Here is a 24,627-nt window from a genome sequence, read left to right as displayed (position 1 = left end):
CCGGCACTCTCAGGGGTCTGGATGAGTTGCCTCAAGTCCCATATAGTTACAAATTCTTGGAACCTCTTTTATCTTAAAACTTCATGCATAATTTGCATTCTACTCCATAACATGTCCACTATAATTTTTTAATGTTTTTCTTTTGAAAAGAGTATTATTTATAAGTATGTACAGTATATATGTGAAGAAATATGAAGTCTGGGATTTGACTCAGAACAGTTCTGGCAGGCAGGGGGTGTGGGGAGGGAAATAGGAAAAACAAGGGTGGCCATGAGTTGACAGTGGTTGAAGCTGAGGGCTGGGTACATGGTGTGGCGGGGGGGAGGTTATTATACTATCCTCAATACTTTTATTTATTTATTTTTATTTTTTATTTTTTTATTTTTTTAACTCTTTATTGGAATATATTTGCTTTACACTCTTGTACCCGTCTCTGAGGTACACCAAAGTGAATCAGCTGCATCTACACACATATCCCCATATCCCCTCCCTCCCGCGATTCCCCCCCACCCTCCCCATCCTGGCCCTCCAAGGCATCTCCCATGAAGTTGATCTCCTTTTGTTATGCAGCAACTTCCCACTAGCTATCTGTTTTACAGCTGGTAGTGTAAATATGTCTATGCTACTCTCTCACCTGGTCCCAACTTCCCCTTTGCCCTTCACCCAGCCCCGTGTCCTCAAGTCCATTCTCTACTCTGTATCTCCACTCTTGCCTGTCACTGGTTTCATATATATGGAATCTCCATACTTTTAAATAACATTAAAAACAAAAAGAAAAATCTTAAAACAGCCAGAGAAAAGGGATAGATTACCTACAAAGGAACAAAAATTAGAATGATAACAGACTTCTCATTAGCAACAAAGAAAGCCAGAAAACAATAATATGATATCCTTAAAAGGCCAAGAGAAAATAACTGTTGGTCTAGAATTGTCACTCATAAAGCTATCTTGTAAAAATGAGGGTAAAAAAAATCATGAAAAACAAAAACCAAGAGCACAAACTGTCAAGAAACCAGCACTAAAGAAACTTCTAAAAGGTAAACCCAGAATGAAGAAGTGACCCTCAAAGGATGGTCAGAGATGCAACAAGGATGGTGAGCACATGACACAGTCTGTAAATCTAAACCATCTGGATAAAGTAACAAATCACAGCATCTGAATTCCGGGTTTAAAAAGGAGCACTAAAATATTGGCTAACAAAGCCTGTAGGCTGGCAGGGGTGCTGCGTGGATGCATGAGGGGCAACAACAGAGAGAAGGTTAAAATGGTGTTTAGCTTGCAGCTCTGTTAAGTTCAGTGTGCTGGTGAGCATTTGCTCTTTGGCGTCCAGCCTGAAGAAGCACTTACACCTGCACACAAGGAGGCACGGATAGGAACGTTCGTGGTAATGTTGTCTGAATAGCAAAAAATTAGAAAAAAGTTAAAGATTAATCTGTGAAGGTTTATAAGAATGCAATAGATCTGTAAGTACCAACATACAAAGCGGAGAAAAAAGCAACTTGCAGAAACTGCTTATATAACATGTAGTATATATATTATAGATATTCCTCGTATTTACAGAAAAAGAACTCAGGACCACATAGCAAACAGCAGGGAAAGACAGGAGAGAAGCAAGACTTGGGGGTTAAAAGAACTTCACCCTTACTGATAATGTTTCTTCCTTTTTTTTTTTTTTTGCTAAGAGACTGCATTCATGTATTTCTTCTATAAATATAAATTAATTTTAAAGCATTTAACACAAACCCCACAAATTGTTTAGGTGCAGAGGCTGCCTGCCTTGAACACCACCTTAGCACCAGCACCTGTAACACACGGTAAATATTCTGAAACGTTTTTGTTAGGATTTTATCTAACTAGTCTGACAATGAATCATTTGTTTTCTTCCTCCTACTTCCCTCCATTTTCTACTTTTCTATGTAACATTTATAATGGTAAAAATCAACTTTATTTAAAATTATGAAACCTGTCCTTAAGGAACTTCCCCCAACTCTGTCCCATCTTGCCCCACCCCCCCGATGCAACCCAGAAGCCAGGTCCAAGGCCAGACTCACCATTCCGCAACAGCTGCACATCGTCCTCATATATGTGACTCATGTTTATCCTTTTAACTGTTAATTCTAAAGACAGGAAACACGTGAGGTCCTTCCACAATTCCCAGACCTTTGAACCACCCTTTCCTCCAGCCTCAGGAACAAGGTATTTTGTAAACAGTTCTAGCAAGGAATGGATCTGAGAGATGCCTTGCAGCCTAGATGTCGTTGTCCTGGTGGAAGAACCACCCCCCCGCCCCGAGCATCAGTGACCCTAAGATCTTACACATCATGGGGTTCTTGTACCAACAGAAAGATGGCTGAAAGGGATTAACTGGCAAGAATAAATGTGCATTGCCAATAAACACGGCAAACGACATTTAACTTTTGCTGATAACAAGTAGTAATCTAAATAACAACAAGGTACTCTTTCCACCTATCAGATCAGTAATGATTTTGTAAATATTACCCAGGGTTGGCAAATATCTGGAGAAACGGATACTTGCATACCAGACCGGTGACCATAGAAAATGACTACAACTTTTTAGGGGGCAGTTTAAGCACCCAAATCCTTGACATTTTGCATATCTTTGGGCCCAGCAATTCTTCTTAAGAAATTTATGTTAAAATAATCATGATGGGACTTCCTAGGTGGCGCAGTGGCTAAGAATCCGCCTGCCAGTGCAGGGGACACGGGTTCGATCCCTACACCAGGAAGATCCCACATGCCGCGGAGCAACTAAGCCCGTGCGCCGCAACTTATTGAGCCTGCGCTCTAGAGCCTGTGAGCCACAACTATTGAGCCCATGTGCTGCAGCTACTGAAGCCCACGCGCTTGGAGCCCGTGCTCTGCAACAAGAGAGGCCACTGCAATGAGAAGCCTGCGCACCACAAGGAAGAGTAGCCCCCGCTTGCCACAACTAGAGAAAGCCCTTGTGCAGCAATGAAGACCCAACACAGTCAATAAAATAAATAAATAAATAAATAAATAAATTTATAAAAAAAAATAATAACCATGATGGCGTGCAGCTTTAACCTGTGTCTCTGCTTATAAAGACAAAAGATGACACAGTTTCAATATTCCAAAATAAGGACTGGTTAAAAAGTTTCATAAATCTACCCATGAAATGGAACTTATATTATACAGTGATCAAACATGATGTTGGAAGTATGTAATGGCATGTATCTGTGATGCAGCAAGGGAAAAAACACTGCACCGAACTATACAGTTTTTAAAAGCGCTGCATATGTGCACACAAGTGTGTATATGTACATTCTTAGGGGAAAAACTCCAGGGCATTAGCAGTGATTAAATCCAAAGGCTAGAACTTTTGGCATTATTTATTTTCTTCTTTTGCCCAATCTGAATTTTTTTTTTTTTTTTGCTTTCTACCATTCACATATACTACTTTTATAGTTCAAAACAAAAATATTTCGGAAAATCCATGGGGTTCTACTGGGAGCAATGGTTTTTTTTTTTTTCCCCTTTCAAATATGGTTCTCTCCCCGATAAAGCAAAGCACAGACAGCGGAGGGGATGGGCAGGGCATAGGCATGGGGCCTCCTCTTCCGCCCAGGCTTTTCTAACACAGAATTTGAGCCTGGTCTCAGAACAGCGTGCAGTCAGCTCAGAGCTAGGAAAGGAGGCTTCCATGCTCTGGCCCAGCCATGGGAGTCAGGGAGGGCTCCCCTGCAGAAGGGGAGGGGGTGGAAGGCCTAGGGAGTAGCTTACCTATGAAATTAACAGCAGCTATCCTCAGGGAGGGCTGCGGGCTCTTCAGAAAACCGAAGCTCTGGGACAGTAACTCCCCCACCAGCTGTTTTCGGCTGGTACTCACCTGTGGAGCCAGAGTGGGGCTGTGGGGACCAGGAGGGCGGGAAGCCGGGACCCACCACCGGCCTTGCATCCGTGGCCCTGGGCTACCGTCTGTCTCCAGCCTGCTTGCACTGCTCAAACCTGGGCGCTCAGCCCCACCCCAGCAATAATAGTGCAGACTCAGCAGGAAGTTCATAAAGAGAATTGGGCTTCTGGGTACCAACACAACAAAGGAGAAAACCACTGATGTGGAGCTGGGAGACACAGGCCTGAACACTGGCCTTGACACTCTCTGGCTTCAATTTTCTCATCTGTCAGAGGTGAAATAAAGCCTGCCTCAACCTCCCTCACAGAATTGTAAAGCCCCAGAGGGATGTAAAAACGTCTGGTAAACTGTAATGTGTTCTACCTGTGTCAGGCAACAAACATCCAAATTTATAATGTTAGAATTACTTGCATAGCCCTTCAATGTGTACTTTTCAACCAGGATTCCTGTCCTGGACTTAACACCGTGACCCCTGCCTGCATCTCTTCCCGCCAACTCTGACCAAGACCTCTGCCCACCACTGTCTGATGCCCTCGCGCAACCTCCTGAGCCTCTGAAGGCAGAGAGCAGGGTGCTGAGCGGATCAGATGGGGAGAACCAGGGTCCTCTGGGTTCACTGGTGGTAATGAGTAAGAATCACGGCACAGAGAGAGCATCCTCTGTCAGCCCTGCCCTCCTCACCCCTCAGCCTGCGGGGGGGACCCCAGCATGAGCACTGCGACCCTGACCCCTCAGAGATTCTCACTCACCAGGTAGTTGCATGTTTCTTCCAATACCTGGATGTGATCGCTGAGGGTGGTGTGCCGGAAGGTCTGGGTGAGTGAGGACCAGCCAATCACTTTAGTCCACTCGGTCAGGGCCCCCCTACAGGCCTATGGGATGGAGAGAAAGGAATCCCCAACGCCTAACTCCTGCAACTCTGGAGAGCCAGGCCAGGAGGTCAGCCCCCAAGGGGCTTGGTTGGGGGTGGTAGCTGGGATCAGGTGAAGAATGGGACCTTGCTCGTGACAAGGGACACAGGTAGGTTCCAGGAGCAGAAGTATATCTGGTAAGAACGATGGTGCCCAAGAGAGGAGCAAGTGCTCTGAGCCAGCCTGGGGATGATACTGCAGGGGTGGATACAGGACGTGCAGCCAAGGCTGGCTCGTGAGAAGAAACCCAGTAAAGGGGGCTGTGCTCTGCCAGGAGGGGGGTAAGGCTGAGGCTGGCAGGGCAGGGGCCTCCGGTACCTTGACAACCTCGGTGTTGTTGTCCTGAAAGCTGAGCAGCAGCGGGACCAGGAAAGTGTAGATCTCCCTCTGGGTGGAGGACCTAGGCTTGAACCTGTCGACCTGATGCAGCATGTGGCCCAGAGCAGAAGTGGCCGAGATCCTCACCTGCTCCCTCTCCTGCCGTGAAGGACAACATGGAGATGAGGAGGCTGTGGCTTCGAGGAGGCTGTGGCTTCCCTCCGGCCCTGCCTGGCCTGCCTTCCACACGCCTGCATCTCATTTTCCACGTCCAGGGTACACAGATGGCGTATTTACACGATGTGAAGGCACCACAAGCTGTATATCTGAGTAATTCCCTTTAGACCCCCAGATAAGTCAGTTTGTTAGGGCGCAGAGCTAGGGAAATGACATCACAGTTTCATTTCTGCTGTGGCCCCATACCCACAGCTGGCAACTTGATTCTCTTCTGAAGATGTAGCTCAAGGGACTTCCCCGGTGGTCCAGTGGTAAGGAATCTGCCTTCCAATGCAGGGGATGTGGGTTCGATCCCTGGTCAGGGAACTCAGATCCCACATGTTGCAGGGTAACTAAGCCTGCATGCCACAACTACTGAGTTCGCTCGCCTCAACTAGAGAGCCCGCATGCCACAAACTACAGAGCCCACACATTCTGAAGCCCGTGCATGCACGCCACAACTAGAGAGAAGCCCATGTGCCGCAACGAAAGATCCTGTATGCTGCAACTAAGACCCGATGCAGCCAAAAATAAATTAAAAAAAAAAAAAAAAAGATGTAGCTCGAGAATGCCAAATTTTTAAAATTCCACATGGTTAGCCTAGTTAAGCTGTGAACAAAATTGTCATGGATCTAGGTTAGCTTGTAGTAATTAAGAGTGATCACAAACAGCTAAACTCTACACTTTCCTGAGTATATTATGTATTAATCGAACAAATATTTATTGAGCACCTATGAGGAGCGAGACACAGTGCCAAATAGTAGAGGCACTGTGGGACAAGACAGTCCTGGGACTTGCAGGATATGAGAATCATACATTTTAACAAATTGGTTGTGCATATAATTTTTTTGCACAGTGAGCGAAATGGCTAAACAGAGAAATGATTCAATGTTATTACATTGTTTTTATTACATTATATTGCATTAATTACACCCAGGAAGAGCAGGGAGCCCCAGACTCAACAGGCTGGCTCTTGGCACATCCAGCTGCCCACAGACCCTTGGGTGCTCCCCCACAATTACTGAGGTCAGGCTGCAGTAACAGGTATTGCTTTCACAGAGGGCCAGCCAAGGATCAGCAGAGCAAATCTGTCAGAACTCACCACCAAGAGTCACTAAACATTTAGCAAAACCAACAGCATAAGAGAAACAAACAAAACCCTGTCACATTCAAGGACACAGTTAATAATACAATCTGAACAAAACCTTAAAAAAGCAGAATTGAATTTTCAGAAAGATTTTATCAAAAAAGAGATTGAGGACATTTCTTAAAGTGCTTAGAAATCTAAACTTTGAGATTGTAAATGAATAAGTAAATAAAAACATACCTACATACACACATGCAAAGGTAAGGGAGTATCCCCATAGAATAATGTATTGATAATAGCTACTCAGACATCACATCACCAACCAGAAGTGAAAAATAAAGAGCACCTGCCTCATGAAGAAAAGAAAAAGAAAATCAGTAGGTGGGTTGAGTAGCAGAACAACCACAGCTGAAAGGGTGAATTGGTAAGAGGAGAATCAGCCCAGGAATTCTTCCAAAGTGGACAAAGAGATGGGAAATATAAAAGAAAAACTAAGAAACGTGGAGAATAAATCCCAAGAAGTTCTAAAAATAGACCAGAAAGAGAAAAAAGAAGACATACCAACAAAATAGTAGAATTTCACTACTGAGCTTTGCCTAATAAGTTCGAGTGACTAGGTAAATCAGCACCTAGAATCCAGATCTTAGGACCCTGCGATCAGTGTTCTTTTCTTTTCTTTCTTTCTTTTTTTTTTAGAATTTGTTTTTTGATGTGGACCATTTTTAAAGTCTTTATTGAATTTGTTACAATATTGCTTCTGTTTTATGTTTTGGTTTTTTGGCCGTGAGGCATGTGGGATCTTAGTTCCCCAATCAGGGACTGAACTCTCATCCCCTGCATTGGAAGGTGAAGTCTTAACCACTGGACCGCTAGGGAAGTCCCCAGTGTTCCTTTCATTCTGCCAGGTTGCCATTGTATAGATGTTGAAATTTACTGTTTTTCCATTAGACAATAAATCTCAACTTCCCATTTCAGAAACATGGGAAGAAAAGATAATCTGACAACCTTCCTGCCAGAAACAACTTTAAATGCTAGATAAAATACACCCGAAATATTTTTAAATGCATAGCTGAGCTTTCAGGAAAGTAAAAGAAATGCCCAGGAGCCAAAGATGAAGAGCTTGCTGACACTACAGCTCCCCTGGGCAGAGCTCCCCTGGGGGAGGGGACATCGCTGGTCGATACCCAGGGGCAGGGCTTTTCACACCCGCTGGGTCTCCCCAGCCTGCCCCCACTGCAGCTAGAACAGAGCACCATGGGCAGACAGACACCTCCAAGAGAACTCCTCTAGTTAGCAGCCAAGGAGGCAGAAAGGGAGCTCAAAATGCTCAGAGAGGGGAAATCCCTTGTTTCTATTTCTTCCTTCCATTCTCTAATGCCACAGCCCCCAAGCCAGCCCCAGGAGGGGCTCATAGGAGACAAAACCCTGAGGGAGGGACCCTTCCTCGCCACTAAAGGAGCTGAGGCCCCATGAGGATGGACAGACCCCCACTGCCTTATTGCTTCTCTCTGCTCTCACACCACCCTGCCTGCTGTGGTCGCAGTCACAGAATTACCTGGCATCGTGAGGTACCTGAAGTCCCAGGTTTTTGGAAAAGGGGGCCCCAGTGAACTGTAAGACCAGGGAGGTCACAGTGGGGGAGGAGCTCGGGAAAGTCACCCTATAAAGTTAGTCCTGAACCCCTGCGTTCACCCCATGCATCATCTGACCCTCTGGGACCTGGGCCCATACATCGTTGATAAGCGGACGCAGTTGCTTGGAGATGCTACAGAAGATGACCTTGGTGTCTTCCCCCTGCCCGTGGCAGATGATGTTCCGCAGGCTCTTGACTGCCTGCACCGTCACACGCACCTCGTTCTTCAGCAGGTCTCGCAAGAATGGGACCAGGCTCTTCAGAGACTCTGACTGTTGGGAAGAAGGCAGAGGTCACTCACCACCTGGGGGTCATGCAAGACTCTGGGGACAGGACTTAGAGAAAACAGAGGGTCCTAAGACCCCTAACAGACCTGGGTGCTGGAGGAGCTGAAGAAGCAGAAGGCTGCTGCTTGGGGTAAGGTTGGGGGGAGGGCCAATGGCCAGTCTACGTGAGTCTGCGCTCTGGATGCTGTGCTGCCCAACAAAGGGTTGGGGAATCAACTAAGAAGAATCCCAAGAGAGGGAAATTAAGTGCTTCTGGGACTGATGCTCGATTCCCAACAGGCACCCCCCCTTACCTGTCCCGGGTGCAGCGCCAGGTTGCTGATTCCACGGAGCCCAATCTCCTTCATGACGAGGCTGGGCTCCCTGATCCACTTGATGAGGTTGCCCAGAAAGTCCTGCCCCAGAGTCTGAGCCACTGACCGGTGCCAGAGGAGCTGTGGGTGTGAAGAGGCTACAGCTATGGATGGAGAAAAGGTCGTGGGTACCCCCGAACGCCCCTCAGCCCCCACCCAGGCCTCATACTCAGGAAGGGACTGCATCAGGTGGCAGTGGAAGACATGGTCGCACAGGATGCAGACTAAAATAAGGAGGTACTGGAAAGCGCTGAACAGGATTGAATTTTGAGCCAGATGCTGGGATCTATGGGTCATTCTGGGAGGGCCAGAGCTGCGGACCCCTCCCCAGCCTCCTCCTGCCTCCTTTGACCAGGCTCCTGAAGTGCCAGAGACTGACCCCTTCCTCTTTCCGGGGCCCACTAGTTCACGTCTGTCCAGTGTTCCTCAGCTGCAGGAAATGAATGGCTACGGCCATGGCCTCACCCCAGGCTTTCACCTGTGCATAGAAGGTCCTGGCCAGGATCTTCTGACGATGATCCAAGCTGTAGAGGAGGTTCCTGACGAGGTTGAGGATTCGGTGCAGAATGGCAGGCTTGCAGTTCTTCACAATGCCGCTGGGGTGGGACACAGGAGGCCAAGAGTTGCTGGGGGGGAGATGTCAAGGGAGCAGTGTGCACAGAACAGGGAAGGCATGAGGGCTGTGGGATCAGGGGACCAGAGGGCTGGGAGATGGGGAAGGGAGGGTTGGAGGCTGGGCCATGGGAAGTCGGGGTGCTAGGGGTGCTGGGGCAATGGTCCCACCTGGTCAGGTTCATGGTCCCACCTGGTCAGGTTCATGATCCCTAGGTAGTATAATTTGGGGCAGGACAGGAGGTCCCAGCAGCGATGCTGATTTGCATAGACCACCACCCCATCATATGCAGCCGCCAAGAGCACCAACTTCACGACCTCCAGGGCACAACTGAAAGCCACACCATTGGGTTTTATGAAAGGAAACGGACAGAAGGAGAGACAGGGCATTATGCCCTGGTTTGCATCCCTATGCTGGCAAACCAGGAGACAGACCCCTGCCCTGAAAGCTGGGTTCTGTTTTCCTGCTGACAAAAATCCACGGCTCCGTGAAACTCACCTCTCATCCACTCACCCCTGCAACCCTGGTGCCCTCCAACCACAGAGTCCCAGGAGAGAGACTCTAGAGGTACTCTAGTGCCCTGGTCTTCACTGCTCTCCAGGGTGCAGAAAGAAGGCTAGGGTAGCTCCTCACCTCTACACCCACCTCATCAGAATGTCTCTACTTATTGGTTTTATTTGTCTTCATTTCCATATAGGATTTCATTTGAATAGAATGTCCTAAGGTCTCAAAAAAAAAGTATGACAACCACTTATTTGTGTCCAACCCCCCCATTTTACAGAAGGGAAAACTGAATCCTAGTGGTGACTGATCAAAGAAATTTTCATATATTGAGGTATGGGTAAGTCATTCTGGCTTATACATGAGTTAACTTGGATTTGACGCTGACTAGAACAGCCTGTTTGTGGTCTATCAAACACACACTGCACATGGTTTTTAATTATTAAAGAAAAGGGCATATTGGCCAGAAGAAAAGACTGTCCGTGTTAAAAGTAAAGATTAAATGCCTCCCTTCCTGGGACACCAGTGCTGGTCCTCCCTCAATGATAAGAGTCCTTTCCCAGGTGCTAAGGCCATCCTGATTCTCTCTTTTTTTAAACCTTGAAGAAATGCATCCCTGACTTAGTTGATGTTCTTTGTTCTGACAAGACTGCCCTGTCAATCACCATCTAAATCAGTCTCCTCGTGTGGAGAGTTAGGAACACGGTATGAGCCATTGAGTGAATGCCTAGGAGGGAGTAAAATTGGGGGCAGGACAGGAGGTCCCAGCAGTGGGTGAGTGAGGAGGATTAGTGAGAGACTGGGAACGTGAGGCTGTCCCAACACAGATGCGCTATTCTCTCTGTGTGCTTCTATTGTTGTCTTGCAGGGCTCTCAGGAATGGACCCATCTCATTCCCCCATTCCGCGAGGGGCTGGCTCACCTAGTGGGGTCGAAGGGCTTGCTCTTGCTGCCGGGGCCCCCCTCCTTGCTATAGACCACCATCTTCTGGGGAGCATTTTGCTCAATCACCCAGTAGAGATGATACAACACAGCCAGCAGCAGCCGTGGGTAGAGTTCCTCCACGGCCTCCTGGCACAGGGACCCTGACAGCATCTCGCACAAGGCACACGCCACCTGGAGGAGGATGCGGTGGAGAGGGGAGCAGAACTGACCAGGCCAGGTCATAAAAGGGCCCCACGATCCCACACACTGTGTCCCGCCCTGCCCTCCCGGTCATGGCCCCATGGGCACGGCTCGCTCTGACTCAGGCTTGTAAGAAGCACCCCGAGACTGAAAGCCCGCAGCTTATCCCCAGGGAAATGGGGGGGTCACACACATGCAATCTGCTTTCTCTTACTCCTCCAACATTAAAAATAAAAAAGGAACCAACCCTACATTTTCAGCAAAAAATGACTTGGGGCATACTGTGTCCACCCCAATTGCAAGCCACCAAACCTCCTCCTCCCCCACCCCCAATGCCACACCCCAGGCCCCAGATAAATGGGTGCTGGCCCTAGAATCAGGAGACAGAGAAGGCTGGTTAGCTCCAAACGTCTCCCTGTCTATAACACAGGGTTGACCCCTGCCCTTTCTCTTTCTGCTCATGCAGTTTTTAGATACACACATGCAACAGGGCTCACCGGGTGAGCAGGGGTAGTGAAACCAGTGCAACCTCTCCTGTTTGCTCCTCCCTCACACCTGCTCCCACCCTGCCAGCGGGAGTCCCGGGCCCCTCCCCCTCCCCGTGCTGTGCTGACCGCCACAGGCTGGAAGGGCATCTCTCTGGTCTCGTCCCTGGAGTGCAGCTTTTCCAGGATGCCTATAAGCTCCTGGAGGACGTTGATTGTGGTCTCTCGTTGGGTGCCAAAGGCCTTCCACAGGGACAGGCTGGTTCTGCAGGACCCAGAGACATCTGTGTCCTGGGCCTTACTGACCATGTTTCTAGGATTAGTCTGTTCTCGGACCTATGAGGGGCCAGTTCTCAGGTGTGGAGGGAGTGAGGCCAAAGAGGACTGACTTGGCTAGGGGACAAGGATGAATTTTGGCATCAAAGAGAAACCATCCTTGTGCAGTGACTTCACGCTGGGTGGGGTGGGGCTGGGGGCGGGGCCGGGGCGGGGCGGGGCCGGGGTGGTTTACAGCCTGGAGAAGGGGCCCTGGCTGCGCAGGTACCTGTCCCAGGGAAGGGGCTTGTTGAGCAGCAGGGGCACCACGAGGTGGGTGTTGTTGCCCGCCAGGAAGCACATGGCCCGCAGGGTCTCCTCCTTTGTGCTGGGCTCCAGCTGCAAGTTGAGCCTCTCCAGGATGCCCTCCACAACTTCCTCAATCTACAGGCCAGAGCCAGAAGGGTCTCCATAATTCCTTCTATGCTTCCTTCCCTCCTCCCTCCTCTCTGCCGACTCTCCACACTCAACGGGCCGAGTTGCAACCCTTCCTGTGACTCTCTTCTCACAGCAGGGTTCTGGGGTGCCAGAGGCAGATCAGCAGGGGCCACCAAAGGGACTCCAGGAGCTGGTGCCACTCTAGCAAATGCCTGCCCACAGCCCCAAAATCCGGAGAGGGGCTCCCGGTCACTCAGGAGCCACAAGACCCTCCAGGAGGGAAGGAAAAGCCCTGGAGACACTTGAGAAATTCCCCTCTCTGCTGAAATGACTTTCAATTCATGGACGTGCAGGGACAGCTGGCACTGGATGTGCGGGACCATCGGGCTGGCTTCTGGCCCTCAGGTCCCTAAGACATGGGCCTCTGGGGAGCCCCCTTTGCTGCAGCACCTCAAGGACATGCTCAGAGGTGTCTCCCGTCTCTGGCACTGGGCCAGGCAAGTCACATAAACAAGTGGAGGACACGGGTATCAGGGATTCGGAGAGAGGAGGTCTGGAGAGCCCATGCCACATATAAAAAGGGATGGTGTCCACTCAGAGAGTTTCCCTATGTGATCCCCGGCCCCATGGCACGTGGGATCTTAGTTCTCCAACCAGGGATCAAACCAGCGCCCCCTGCCGTGGGAGCTCAGAGTCTTAACCACTGGACCACCAGGGAGGCCCCTGTGACCCCATTTTAAAGTTATTTTCAGTGAAGTGGGAAACATGGATTTGTATACAAAACCTTCCTGTTTTTACACGTTAGTCTAAAAGAAAATTTATTCAAAGCTCAGCGTCCTTCTGTGAGCTTGCTGGTTTGCAATCCACAGCCTTACCCTTCACGAGGTCTGAGCCCCTCTGACACCCCCAGGGCACGGGGGTGAATCCCCCAAGAGTGCTTCCTTGTGCTCTGGCCACTAGGCCCCCCCAGCTGCCCACACCCCTGCCCGTGGTTGTTGCTGACCATGGAACCAGGCCCACATAGGAGGCGCTGCAGGTACAAGCTCAGGATTGCAAACACGAGAGCTCAGGGGAACCACAGGGAAAGCCTGGTCTAAGCCCACACTTTAGAGGTGAGTGAATTAGGAACACAGAGGAGAGGCTCTTGCACAGACCCTTCAGCTGGTCAGTGAGAGGGCCGGGAGGAGCAGGGGCTACCTTGGTCATGTCTCTGCCCCGCTCTTTCATGACGGCGCTCATCAGCTGGGCTGCAGCCAAAGACACCTTGGCCCTGCTGTCGGTCAGGCCCTCCATGGCCGTCAGCACCAGCGTGGTGAGCTGCATCTGGGTGAAGTACTCTGCAAACGCCTGCAACATGGTGGGGTCAGGCCAGAAGTGGCCAGTCCCCCAGCTGAGGCGGCCTGCACCGTCCTTCCCGGTCGGGGCAGGAGGAAGCAGAGCGTCTCTTGGGAACATGATGTCCTTTTGTCCTGAGCTGTGTACCCAGCTACTAAAAGACCCTCTCAATGGGGACAGAGTCTTTGGGGACATGGGGCCCAGAGGTCAGAGGCCACAGAGGCAGCGTGCAGGAAAGAGGGCGGGGGCTGGGATCCTTGAGGCATGGGTGGGTGCTCACAAAGCATCGTTGGCCAGAAGCAAGTGCTTCTAGGGGGCTGTATAAGAAAGGAGGATTAGGACCCACGATGTTTAAGGGGGAACATGTGGTAGGAAAGTGCCCCCAAAGGAAAAGGTCACATCCAATAATGCAAGGGGAAGGGAGATGGGGTGGAAGAGCCCCACCCCAGGAGGCCACGATATTATGATTTACATCGCCTCGCTGGGCCTCCGGCCCGCCCCTCACCTTGGCGATCTCGGAGGTGTTGTTATAGAACACGTTGGCGCTGTACACTTCACTCTTGCCCTCTTCTTCCCACAGGCCCTGTTTCCTCCTTCCCATCTCTGAAACACAGACGCCCGACTCCACCCTTCAGACACTCAGAAGGTGCCTTAGGCTCCCCACTTCCCACCCGCCCAGCCCCAAACACCTGCTGAACTGAGTCATTCTGGGGAGAGGTGTAACCCGGGGAGCTGGCGTACAGGAAGGCATGAAGGTGAGGAATGTCAGGGCTGATGTCAAAGGAACTCCCCACCCACATTGCCTGCCTCAGAGCAGAGACAGAGCTGAGAGTAGGGGACTCAGCCAGAGGGGAGAAAGGGATCGAAGAGGACCGCATCTTGAGTATGCCTGTCGCCCCAAGAAGGTATCTGTAGACGTTTGGGGGCAGGTTGCGCAATGGAATAAGGTGCCAGGTAACTCCTGGGCTCTCACTCTTCAGGGTGTGGGGGGAGGGCCAGGCCCTGGGCGGGGGGCCAGTGGAGCGGGGAGAAGGTTCTCCGTACGCTTTTGCAGCAGGAGGATGCAGTAGAGGTTGTAGACAGCCTGGGAGGACAGGAAGCAGATGTTGTCCACGGGGTCCTGGCAGCGCATGGCCAGCAGCCTCACCAGGCGCCCCAGCCGGCTGAACTCGATTTCTGTCTGGGGAGGAGAGCCGGAAGTCATAAGTCACCCCAGTGGATCCTTAGGGTGAGTCACCACAGGAAAAGAACTAGGAAGAGAGGCTGCGTGTGCCAGAGACACCCGAGGCGAGATTTGGTGAGGTTAACAGGGGTCGATTTGGACAGGTGAGCTGGGGCTGTGAAGGACATATGGGAGCACAGTTTTAGAATGCCTTTACACTGTCCCCCTTCTTTGCTTCTTGATGCCCTACTCATTCTTCAAGCCTAGATCAGATGCCTCCTCCTCCATGAAGCTTTCCCTGATCCCCTCGTTTGCAATCATTTGTGTTTTGATCTCTTATTCCCACTACGTTTGGTCTGTACCTTCGTTATCACCTTCTGCTTAAGTTTGTTTTATGCATGCCTCTCTTCCCAGTGGGCTGTAAGATCCATGAAGACAGAGCACTGTCTTGCTCATCTATGTGTCCACCATGACACCTCTCATGGTGCCTGGCACAAGGTGAGTATTCAGAAACTGCTTGTTCAGACGAATGGAATCAAACCGAACCAAGTGAAATGGAATGGAATTGAAGGATGGAGAGAAAGACCAAGCAGAAGATGTCAGAAGGGAGAAAGGATAGAACAAGATGGTAGGCACAGGAGAAAACAGAGGATGGGGCCAGGGAGATGGAGGATAAGGTTGAGTGCCTGAGGCCACGTAAGGTATGTGATGGAGTTTGGGATAAAGGCAGGAATGAGGGCAACCAGAGGGGGCATCAGGGCCCAGGCTCCAGGCCAGGCTCCCACGCACTTCAAAGTTGTTCATTTTTGCAACGAAGCCAAGAATACGGGCAGTGCACCACATGGCCCGTTCCCGCTCATTGTCCTTCTGGGAATTCAGCCACGTGTCCAGAAGCTGGAGAGAGAAGAGAAGGAATGGAAAGGCCTGATTAGCTGCAGCCCAGTGGGCAGAAAGGTAACCTTGAACTTGGCTTCTGCCAGGTCTTCCTAGAGGCAGACTACATGTGGATCTGGCACCAGAAGCCCTCATTCCTCTAGGCCCCAATTTTTCCCTTATCTAGGAATCTCCTCAATAGTACCTCTTCTTTCAGGGTAAAGCCACTGTTATTATATTATATCATATTATATATAATATAATAATATAATATTCACTGTTATTCACTTCCATTGGGTCAACATACCACATTGTCCCCCTACCCACCTCTTTCCACTATTCAGGAGAAAGAGGAGTTGGTGATAACAAAGAAGAATCACTGTATTCACAGACTCCAGGGTGAATTATGCATCAATCTGCTTGAGAAATACAATTATGATGATCCCTATTTGAAACACAATGCATGAGTTGTCTCACAGTTGGTAAATCACAGGCCCAAAATACCACCGATCCAAAGACATGTTGCTACACATCAGTCTACAGCAATCAATCTGACGATGTTGCAGCTAAACAAACAGCAATTTATAATTGAAAATATTCGATCCCAGTACTGAAACAGGAAATACACAAAGATATTATAATGGAGAGCAAGGAAGCTATTGAAGACTACTGGAGTCATGTTGGGGGGATTCAGGAGCCAAGCTGAAGAGGTTCCTGTTGACCAAAGATGGGATAATTTACACACTGATAAGACTAATAGTTGTAATTGATTAAAACACATGAAACATTTTAAAATTCATTTTAAATTCAAATGATACTAGTGAAAAAAACAAATGATACTAGTGAAATAATCTTCACTGTTCACTTTCTGAGAATATTAGGAAATAATTCATTACTTTGAAAACCGATAATGGGAAAGGATCCAGCACTTGTTGACTTTCCCCCATGAGCTATGCCTCAAAGTAACCAAACCAAACAGTCTATAAAGGTAACTTCTCTTTAGAGAAGAATTCCAGCTAAAAAATGAACAAGGAACAGTAGGATTACAATTTATCCAACTCAGCAACAATAACAACAAAAAACAAACAGCCCAATCGATAAATGGGCAGAAGACCTGAAGAGACATTTCTCCAAAGAAGAAATATAGATGGCCAATAGGCGCATGAAAAGATGCTCAACATGGCTAATTATTAGAGAAATGCAAATCAAAACTACAAAGAGGTACCCACCTCATGCTGGTCAGAATGGCCATCATTAAAAAGTCTACAGATAACAAACGCTGGAGAGGGTGTGGAGAAAAGGAAACCCTCCTACACTGTTGGTGGAAATGCAAGTTGATGCAGCCACTGTGGAAAACAGTATGGAGGTTCATCAGAAAACTAAAAGTAGAATTACCATATGATCCAGCAGTCCCACTCCTGGGCATATACCCAGATAAAACTATAATTCATAAAGACTGATGCAGGCCTGTGTTCATGGCAGCACTATTCAAAATAGCAAGACATGGAAACAACCTAAAAATGTCCATCGACGATGAATGGATAAAGAAGATGTGGTACATACATACAATGGAATATTACTCAGACATAAAAGAGAACAAAATAATGCTATTTGCAGCAACATGAGTGGAACTAGAGATTATCATACTAAGTGAAGTAAACCAGAAAGAGAAAGACAAATACCGTATGATACCATTTATATGTGGAATCTAAAATATGACACAAATGAACCCATCTATGAAACAGAATCAGGGATGTAGAGAACAGACTGGTGGTTATGAAGGTGAGGGAGTTGGAGAGGGAAGAATTGGGAGTTTGGAGTTAGCAGATGCAAAGTATTATGCACAGGATGGATAAACAACAAGGTCCTACTGTAGAGCACAGGGAACTATATTCAATATCCTGTGATAAGCCATAATGGAAAAGCATAGGAAAAAGAATGTATATATGTATAACTGACTCATTTTGCTGTAAAGCAGTAATTAACACAACATTGCAAATCAACTATACCTCAATAAAAAATTAATTTAAAAAAACAATTTATCATTTTGCAAAAATAAAGGTGTGTTCATTCAATGAAATACTTCATAGCAATAAAAAAGAATGACCTAGGCTACATGTAACAACATGGATAAACCCTATAGACATAATGTTGAAGTGAAATAATACAGACACTAAAAAGTACATACTATATAATTTCAGTTATGTGAAGTTCAAGAATAAGCCACACTTGGGACTTCCCTGGTGACGCAGTGCTTAAGAATCTGCTTCCCAATGCAGGGGACATGGGTTTGATCCCTGGCCCAGGAATATCCCATATGCCGTGGAGCAACTAAGCCCGTGTGCCACAATTGCTGAAGCCCTCACTCTAAAGCCCTCGGGCCACAACTACTGAGTCCACGTGCTGCAATGATTGAAGCCCACATGCCTAGAGCTTGCAGGCCTAGCCTGCTCCACAACAAGAGAAGCCACTGCAATAAGAAGCCCTCGCACCACAATGAAGAGTAGCCCCTGCTCATCATAACTAGAGAAAAGCCTACATACAGCAACGAAGACCCAACAGAGCCAATAAATAAATAAATTTATATATTAAAAAAAAGAATAAGCCACACTAATCTATAGTGACAGAAGTCAGAAGAGTGGTTATCATTTGTTTTTCGCTGGGAGAGGGCACATGGGGAAACTTTTGGGGTATTGGAAATGTTCTATATTCTGCTCTCACTGGTACTTACACAGATGTTTACGTATGCCAAAATGTATCTAAATGTGCATATAAGATTTGTGTACTTTACTGTAGCAAGTGATATCTCAATAACAAGATGATATTCTTTGAAAAAAAGAATATCATCGGTTTTTAACCACAAATGAATTAATGAATCTAATCAGAGATCATCGAAAGCTGTGGCACCACAAATAGAGAGAAAACCAGATGTTATGTGCCTCTTAAGAAGACAAGACCATATGTGAAGTAATTTTACGAAAAATTGAGCAGAACCATGATCAAGCCTCTAGATCTAACAATTATTTTTTAGGGAAGACTTGGAGAGAGGAACCTGTTAAATGTGGAAAATTTACAGAATAAATGACTTGGTTTCTTCAACAAATAAATTATAAGGAAAAAATGATCGAAGGGGAATCTATAGATTAAAAGACTTAAGAAACAAACCAAACAACTGAAGTGTCTGAATAGTTAATAATATTAAGAAATAAGATTAATGTTAAATTTTATTTAATTAATTAATTTATTTATTTATTGGCTGCATTGGATCTTTGTTGCTGCATGCAGGCTTTCTCTAGTTACAGCGAGAAGGGGCTACTCTTGGTTGTAGTGCACAGCCTTCTCATTGCAGTGGTTTCTCTTGTTGCAGAACACTGGCTCTAGGCGTGTGGGCTTCAGTAGTTGTGGCATGTGGGCTCAATAGTTGTGGCTCACGGGTTCTAGAGAACAGGCTCAGTAGTTGTGGCACACAGGCTTAGTTGTTCCACAGCATGTGGGATCGTCCCAGACCAGGGATCAAACCTGTGTCCCCTGCACTGGCAGGAGGATTCTTAACCACTGCGCCACCAAGGAAGTCCCATAATGTTAAGTTTTAAATGTAATAATGATAGAACAGTTACATGTATATTTTAAAGGAATCTTTATCTGGTACTTCCCTGTGACGCAGTGGTTAGGAATCCACCTGCCAATGCAGGGGACATGGGTTTGAGCCCTGGTCTGGGAGATCCCGCGTGGCACAGAGCAACTAAGCTGGTGTACCACAATTACTGAGCCTGTGCTCTAGAGCCCTCAAGCCCATGTTCTGCAACTACTCAAGCCTGTGAGCCTAGAGCCCGTGCTCTGCAACAAGAGAAGCCATCACATTGAGAAGCCTGCGCACTGCAACAAAGAGTAGCCCCTGATCACCACAACTAAAGGAAGCCTGTACACAGCAACAAAGACCCAACACAGCCAAAAAAAAAAAAAAAAAAAAAACCGAGAGAGAGAGAAAAAAAGAAAGGAAAAAATAAGAATCTTTATCTTTTAGAGAAACATAATGAAATATTTATGGATAAAATGGTATGGAATTTGCATCACAGGTGAGGAGGTTAGAAAGTGAATGGGGTATAGATTAAAACAAGATTGGTAGTGATTGATCATTGAAGCTGGGTGATGATGCCACTGTACTTGTGATACTATTTTCTCTACTTTTGTAAATGCCTGAGGTATTGTATAATAAAAAATTAAAGAATGAAAAAATGGGAACAAAAAAGGCAGGGATTCTGGGTAAGATGAAATAAGAACGCTTCACCCTGTCTTTTCCAATTAAAGCAGCTATAAAACCTGGACAGTATGCATGGAGCAGCTATTTGAGGACCGTGAAATGTAACAGTAGCAAGTGGATTAGGGAAGAAGACCAGAATTCAAATAAACCCTGAACCAGTGATGAGTTTACCATTTTTCTTCTTCAGGCATCTTCTAGCTTGAATTAAATGCAGCCCAAAACCTGGGCACCAGGGTGCAAACAGAGAAAGCTCCAGGAGAAGTGCTCTAATTCAGCTCGAGGAGTCGTAAGGGAACTCCTAGTGCTCAGAGTGGGGAATCCCCCCTTTTTCTGTTTGCTCTTTTCCCCCCTTTTCTCCATTGTCCCATGCCCCAGCCCCTAAGCAAACTTGTGGCAGCAATGGTGGCAACAGAAATCTGCAGGAGCCAAATCTTTGAGAGAGGGGAAGCCTACCCTCTGACCAGAGGACCTGTGGTCCCCAAAGTGTACAGTGAACCCCATTGCTTTTCTTTATTCTCTGTCCTCTCATTGGTTGGCCCCAGATGCAGGCACATTGTGGAAATACCTGGGAGAGCAGGGTAACTAAAGCCTTATATGAGTAGCAATACTCATGTCAGACAAAATAGACTTGAAAACAGTTGATAACAAAAGACAAAGCAGGACATTATATAATAATAGGATCAATACAAGAAGAGGATATGACATTTGTTAACATATATGCACCTAATACAAGAGCACCTAATTATATAAAGCAAATATTAACAGACATAAAGGGAGAAACTGACAATAGAGTAATAGTAAGGGGCTTTAACAACCCATTTACATCAATGGACAGATCACCCAGACAGCAAATCAGGAAATAGTGGCCTTAAATGACACATTAGACCAGTTGGACTTAATAGATATCTACAGGACATTTCATCCAAAAACAGCAGAGTACACATTCTTTTCAAGTGCACATAGAATGTTCTCCAGGATAGACCATATGCTAGCCCACAAAATGTCACAACAAATTTAAGAGGATAGAAATTATATCAAGCATTTTTTTCCAGCCACAACACTATGAAACTAGAAATCAATCATAGAAAGAAATACATGGAGACTAAACAACATACTACTGAAAAAACAGTGGGTCAATGAAGAAATCAAAGAGGAAATCAGAAAATACCTCATGACAAATAAAGATAATAACACAGCTTTCCAAAATCTATGGGATGCAGCAAAAACAGTTCTAAGGGGGAAGTTTATAGTGATACAGGCCTTCCTCAATACACAAGAAAAATTTCAAATAAACAACCTAACCTACCACCTAAAGGAATTATAAAAAGAAGAACAAACAAAGCCAAAAATCAGCATATGGAAGGAAATAATAAAGATCAGAGAGGAAATAAATAAAATAGAGAACAAAAAACCAATTGAAAATATCAATGATACCAAAAGCTGTTTTTTTTTTAAATGGTAAAGAGAATTGATAAGCCTTCAGCTAGACTCATGAAGAAAAGAGAGGACCAAATTAACAAAATAAGAAATGAAAGAGGAGAAATAATAACTATCACAGAGATACAAAAAATTATAAGAGAATACTATGAACAGTTATATGCTAACAAATTGGACAACTTAGAAGAAATGGATAAATTTCTAGAAACACACAACCTTCCAAGACTTAATCAGGAAAAAATATACAATCTGAACAGACCAGATCACTAGTAGTGAAATTAAATTTGTAATAAAAAGAACTCCCAGCAAAAAAATCTGGGAGTGGACAATTTCACAGGGAAATTCTACCAAACCTAAAGAAGAGCTAATACTATCCTTCTCAAACTATTCCAAAAAAATTGAAGAGGAGGGAATACTCCCAAATTCATTCTATGAGGCCATCATTACTCTGATATCAAAACCAGACAAGACACTACAAAAAAAAATTACAGGTCAATACCTCTGAATATAGATGCAAAATTTCTCAATAAAATATTAGTCAATTGAATTCAACAATATATAAAAAGTATCATACACCATGATCAAGTGGGATTTATTCCAGGTATGCAAGGATGTCTGCATTTGCAAGTATCTGCAAATGAATGTAATACACCACATTAACAAAAGGAAGGATAAAAATCACACAATCATCTCAAATGACACAGAAAAAGCATTTGACAAAATCCGACATTTGTTCAGGATAAAAACTCTCATCAAATTTGGTATAGAGGGAACATATCTCAACATAATAAAAGTCATCTGTGACAAACCCACAGATAACATCATGTTCAATGGTGAAAAACTAAAAGCTTTTCCTCTAACATCAGGAACAAGATAAGGATGCCCACTCTCACCATTTGAATTCAACATATTATTGGAAGTCCTAGCCACAGCAATCAGACAAGACAAATAAATAAAAGGAATACAAATGGTAAAGGAAGAAGTAAAATGTCACTGTTTGCAGATGACATGATATTATGTAGAAAAATCTAAAGTTTCCACCAAAATCTATTAGAAGTAATAAATGAATTCAGTAATGTTGCAGGATACAAGATTAATATACAGAAGTCTGTTTAATATACACTAATAATGAACTATCAGAAAGAGAAAACAAGAAAATAATTCCATTTAAAATCTCATCAAACAGATTAAAAGACTGAGGAATAAACTTAATCAAGGAGGTAAAAGACTCATACTTTGAAAACTATAAAATACTGATAAAGGAAATTGAGGGTGATACAAAGGAATGGAAGGATAGCCCGTGTTCATGTATTGGAAGAATCAATATTGTTAAAATGTCCTTACTATCCAAAGCAATCTACAGATTTAATGCAATCCCTATTAAAACACCAATGACATTTTTCATAGAACTAGAACAAATAATCCTAAAATTTGTATGGAAACACAAAAGACCCAAATAGCCAAAACAATTTTGAGAAAAAATAGCAAAGCTAGAGGTATCATGCTCCCTGACTTCAGACTGTACTGCAAAGCTACAGTAATTAAAACAGAATGGTACTGGCACAAAAACAGACACATGGATCAATGGAACAGAATAGTGAGCTGAGAAATAAACCCACACACTTATGATCAATTAACCTATGATGAAAGAGGCAAGAATATACAATGGAGAAAAGACAATCTCTTCAATAAGTAGTGCTAGGAAAACTGGAACAGCTACATGTAAAAGAATGGAAATAGAACATTTTCTCGCATCCTATAAAAAAATAAACTCAAAATGGATTAAAGACCTAAATGTAAGACTCAAAACCATAAAACTTCTAGAAGTAAACATAAGCAGAACACTCTTTAACATGAATCGTAGCAATATATTTTGGGGTCTAACTCTTAAGGCAAAGGAAACAAAAGCAAAAATAAGTAAATGGGACCTAGTTAAACTTGAAAGCTTTTGCACAGCAAAGGAAACCACTGACAAAAGGAAAAGACAATCTACTTAATGGGAGAAAATATTTACAAATGATATGACCTATAGGGGTTAATATCCAATATACATAAACAGTTCATGTATGAGCTCAATATCAATATCAAGAAACTCAAACTCAATATCAAGAAAACAAACTACCCAATTAAAAATGGGCAGAAGAACTGAATAGACATTTTTCCAAAGAAGATATACAGATGGCCGATGGGCACTTGAAAAGATGCTCAACATCACTAATCATCAGAAAAATGCAAATCAAAACCACAATGAGATGTCATCTCACATCTGTCAGAATGGCTATCATCCAAATGTCTACAAGTAACAAATGTTGGTAAGGATATGAGAAAAGGGCACCCTGGTACACTGTTGGGGGGAATGTAAACTGGTACAGCCACTATGGAAAATAGTATGGAGGTTCCTCAAAATCTAAAAACAGAGCTACCATATAATCTAGCAATTCCACTCCAGGAATATATGTCGAAAGAAAATAAAAACATGAATTCTAAAAGTTACATGCAAGGGAGACTTGCTTTTCATCACAAATTCTTCTGCATGCCTTGATTTATTACTGTGTGCATATATTATTAAAGTTTGAACTTACTTTGATAAAGTTCATAGAAAATTAATAAAATATAAAACTGACTTCAAAAAAAAAAAGTTACACGCAATCCAGTGTTCATAGCAGCATTATTTACAATAGCCAAGGTATTGAGCAACCTAAATGTCCATCTCCAGATAAATGGAGGGACTTCCGAGGTGGCACAGTGGTTAAGAATCCTCCTGCCAATGCAGGGGGCATGGGTTCAAGCCCTACTCTGGGAAGATTCCACATGCCATGGAGCAACTAAGCCCATGCACCACAACCATTGAGCCTGTGCTCTAGAGCCAGTGAGCCATAACTATTGAGCCCATGTGCCACAACTATTGAAGCCCACATGCCTAGGGCCCATGCTCCACAACAAGAGAAGCCACTACAATGAGGAGCCTGTGCACCACAATGAAGAGTAGCCCCCACTGACAGCAACTGGAGAAAGCCTGTGTGCAGCAATGAAGACGCAACACAGCCAATAAATAAATTAAATAAATAAATAAATTTATTTAAAAAACAGATAAATGGAGAAATAAGATGTGGTGTGTATATATATATAATGGAATATTACTCAGCCATAAAATAAATGAAATTTTGCCATTTGCAACAAAATGGATGGGCCCAGATGGTATTATGCTTAGTGAAGTTAGTCAAAAGAGAAAGACAAATACTCCATGTTATCACTTATATGTGGAATCTAAAAAATAAAACAAATGAATGTATATAACAAAACAGAAACAGACACAGATGTACAGAACAAACTAGTGGTTACCAGTGGGGGGGAGGGGGTTTGCAGAATAAGGGTAGGGGATTAACAGGTACAAACCACTATGTATAAAATAGATAAGGAGGGACTTCCCTGGTGGCACAGTGGT

General features: G+C 45.2%; 1 protein-coding gene across 1 annotated transcript in view; it reads right to left on the bottom strand.

Annotated features, from left to right (window-relative positions):
• Positions 1-24,627, bottom strand: part of LOC130834051 (maestro heat-like repeat-containing protein family member 1) — a 50,802-nt gene that overhangs the window by 4,011 nt on the left and 22,164 nt on the right. Inside the window, exons 16-30 of the mRNA XM_057704149.1 lie at positions 15,401-15,505; positions 14,494-14,629; positions 13,955-14,052; positions 13,312-13,461; positions 11,966-12,120; positions 11,551-11,686; positions 10,734-10,927; positions 9,503-9,640; positions 9,176-9,293; positions 8,638-8,778; positions 8,156-8,329; positions 5,122-5,280; positions 4,642-4,764; positions 3,763-3,868; positions 2,052-2,117 (exon numbers count right to left, since the gene is read on the bottom strand). Coding sequence (XP_057560132.1) covers positions 2,052-2,117; positions 3,763-3,868; positions 4,642-4,764; positions 5,122-5,280; positions 8,156-8,329; positions 8,638-8,778; positions 9,176-9,293; positions 9,503-9,640; positions 10,734-10,927; positions 11,551-11,686; positions 11,966-12,120; positions 13,312-13,461; positions 13,955-14,052; positions 14,494-14,629; positions 15,401-15,505 — 1,999 coding nt within the window. The remainder of the gene's footprint in view (positions 1-2,051; positions 2,118-3,762; positions 3,869-4,641; positions 4,765-5,121; positions 5,281-8,155; positions 8,330-8,637; positions 8,779-9,175; positions 9,294-9,502; positions 9,641-10,733; positions 10,928-11,550; positions 11,687-11,965; positions 12,121-13,311; positions 13,462-13,954; positions 14,053-14,493; positions 14,630-15,400; positions 15,506-24,627) is intronic.

This window comes from Hippopotamus amphibius, chromosome 12 (assembly GCF_030028045.1).
Source record: "Hippopotamus amphibius kiboko isolate mHipAmp2 chromosome 12, mHipAmp2.hap2, whole genome shotgun sequence".
NCBI classification, from domain to species: Eukaryota; Metazoa; Chordata; class Mammalia; order Artiodactyla; family Hippopotamidae; genus Hippopotamus; species Hippopotamus amphibius.
Note: the sequence above shows the minus strand (reverse complement) of the source record. Positions and strands in the feature narration are given on the sequence as shown.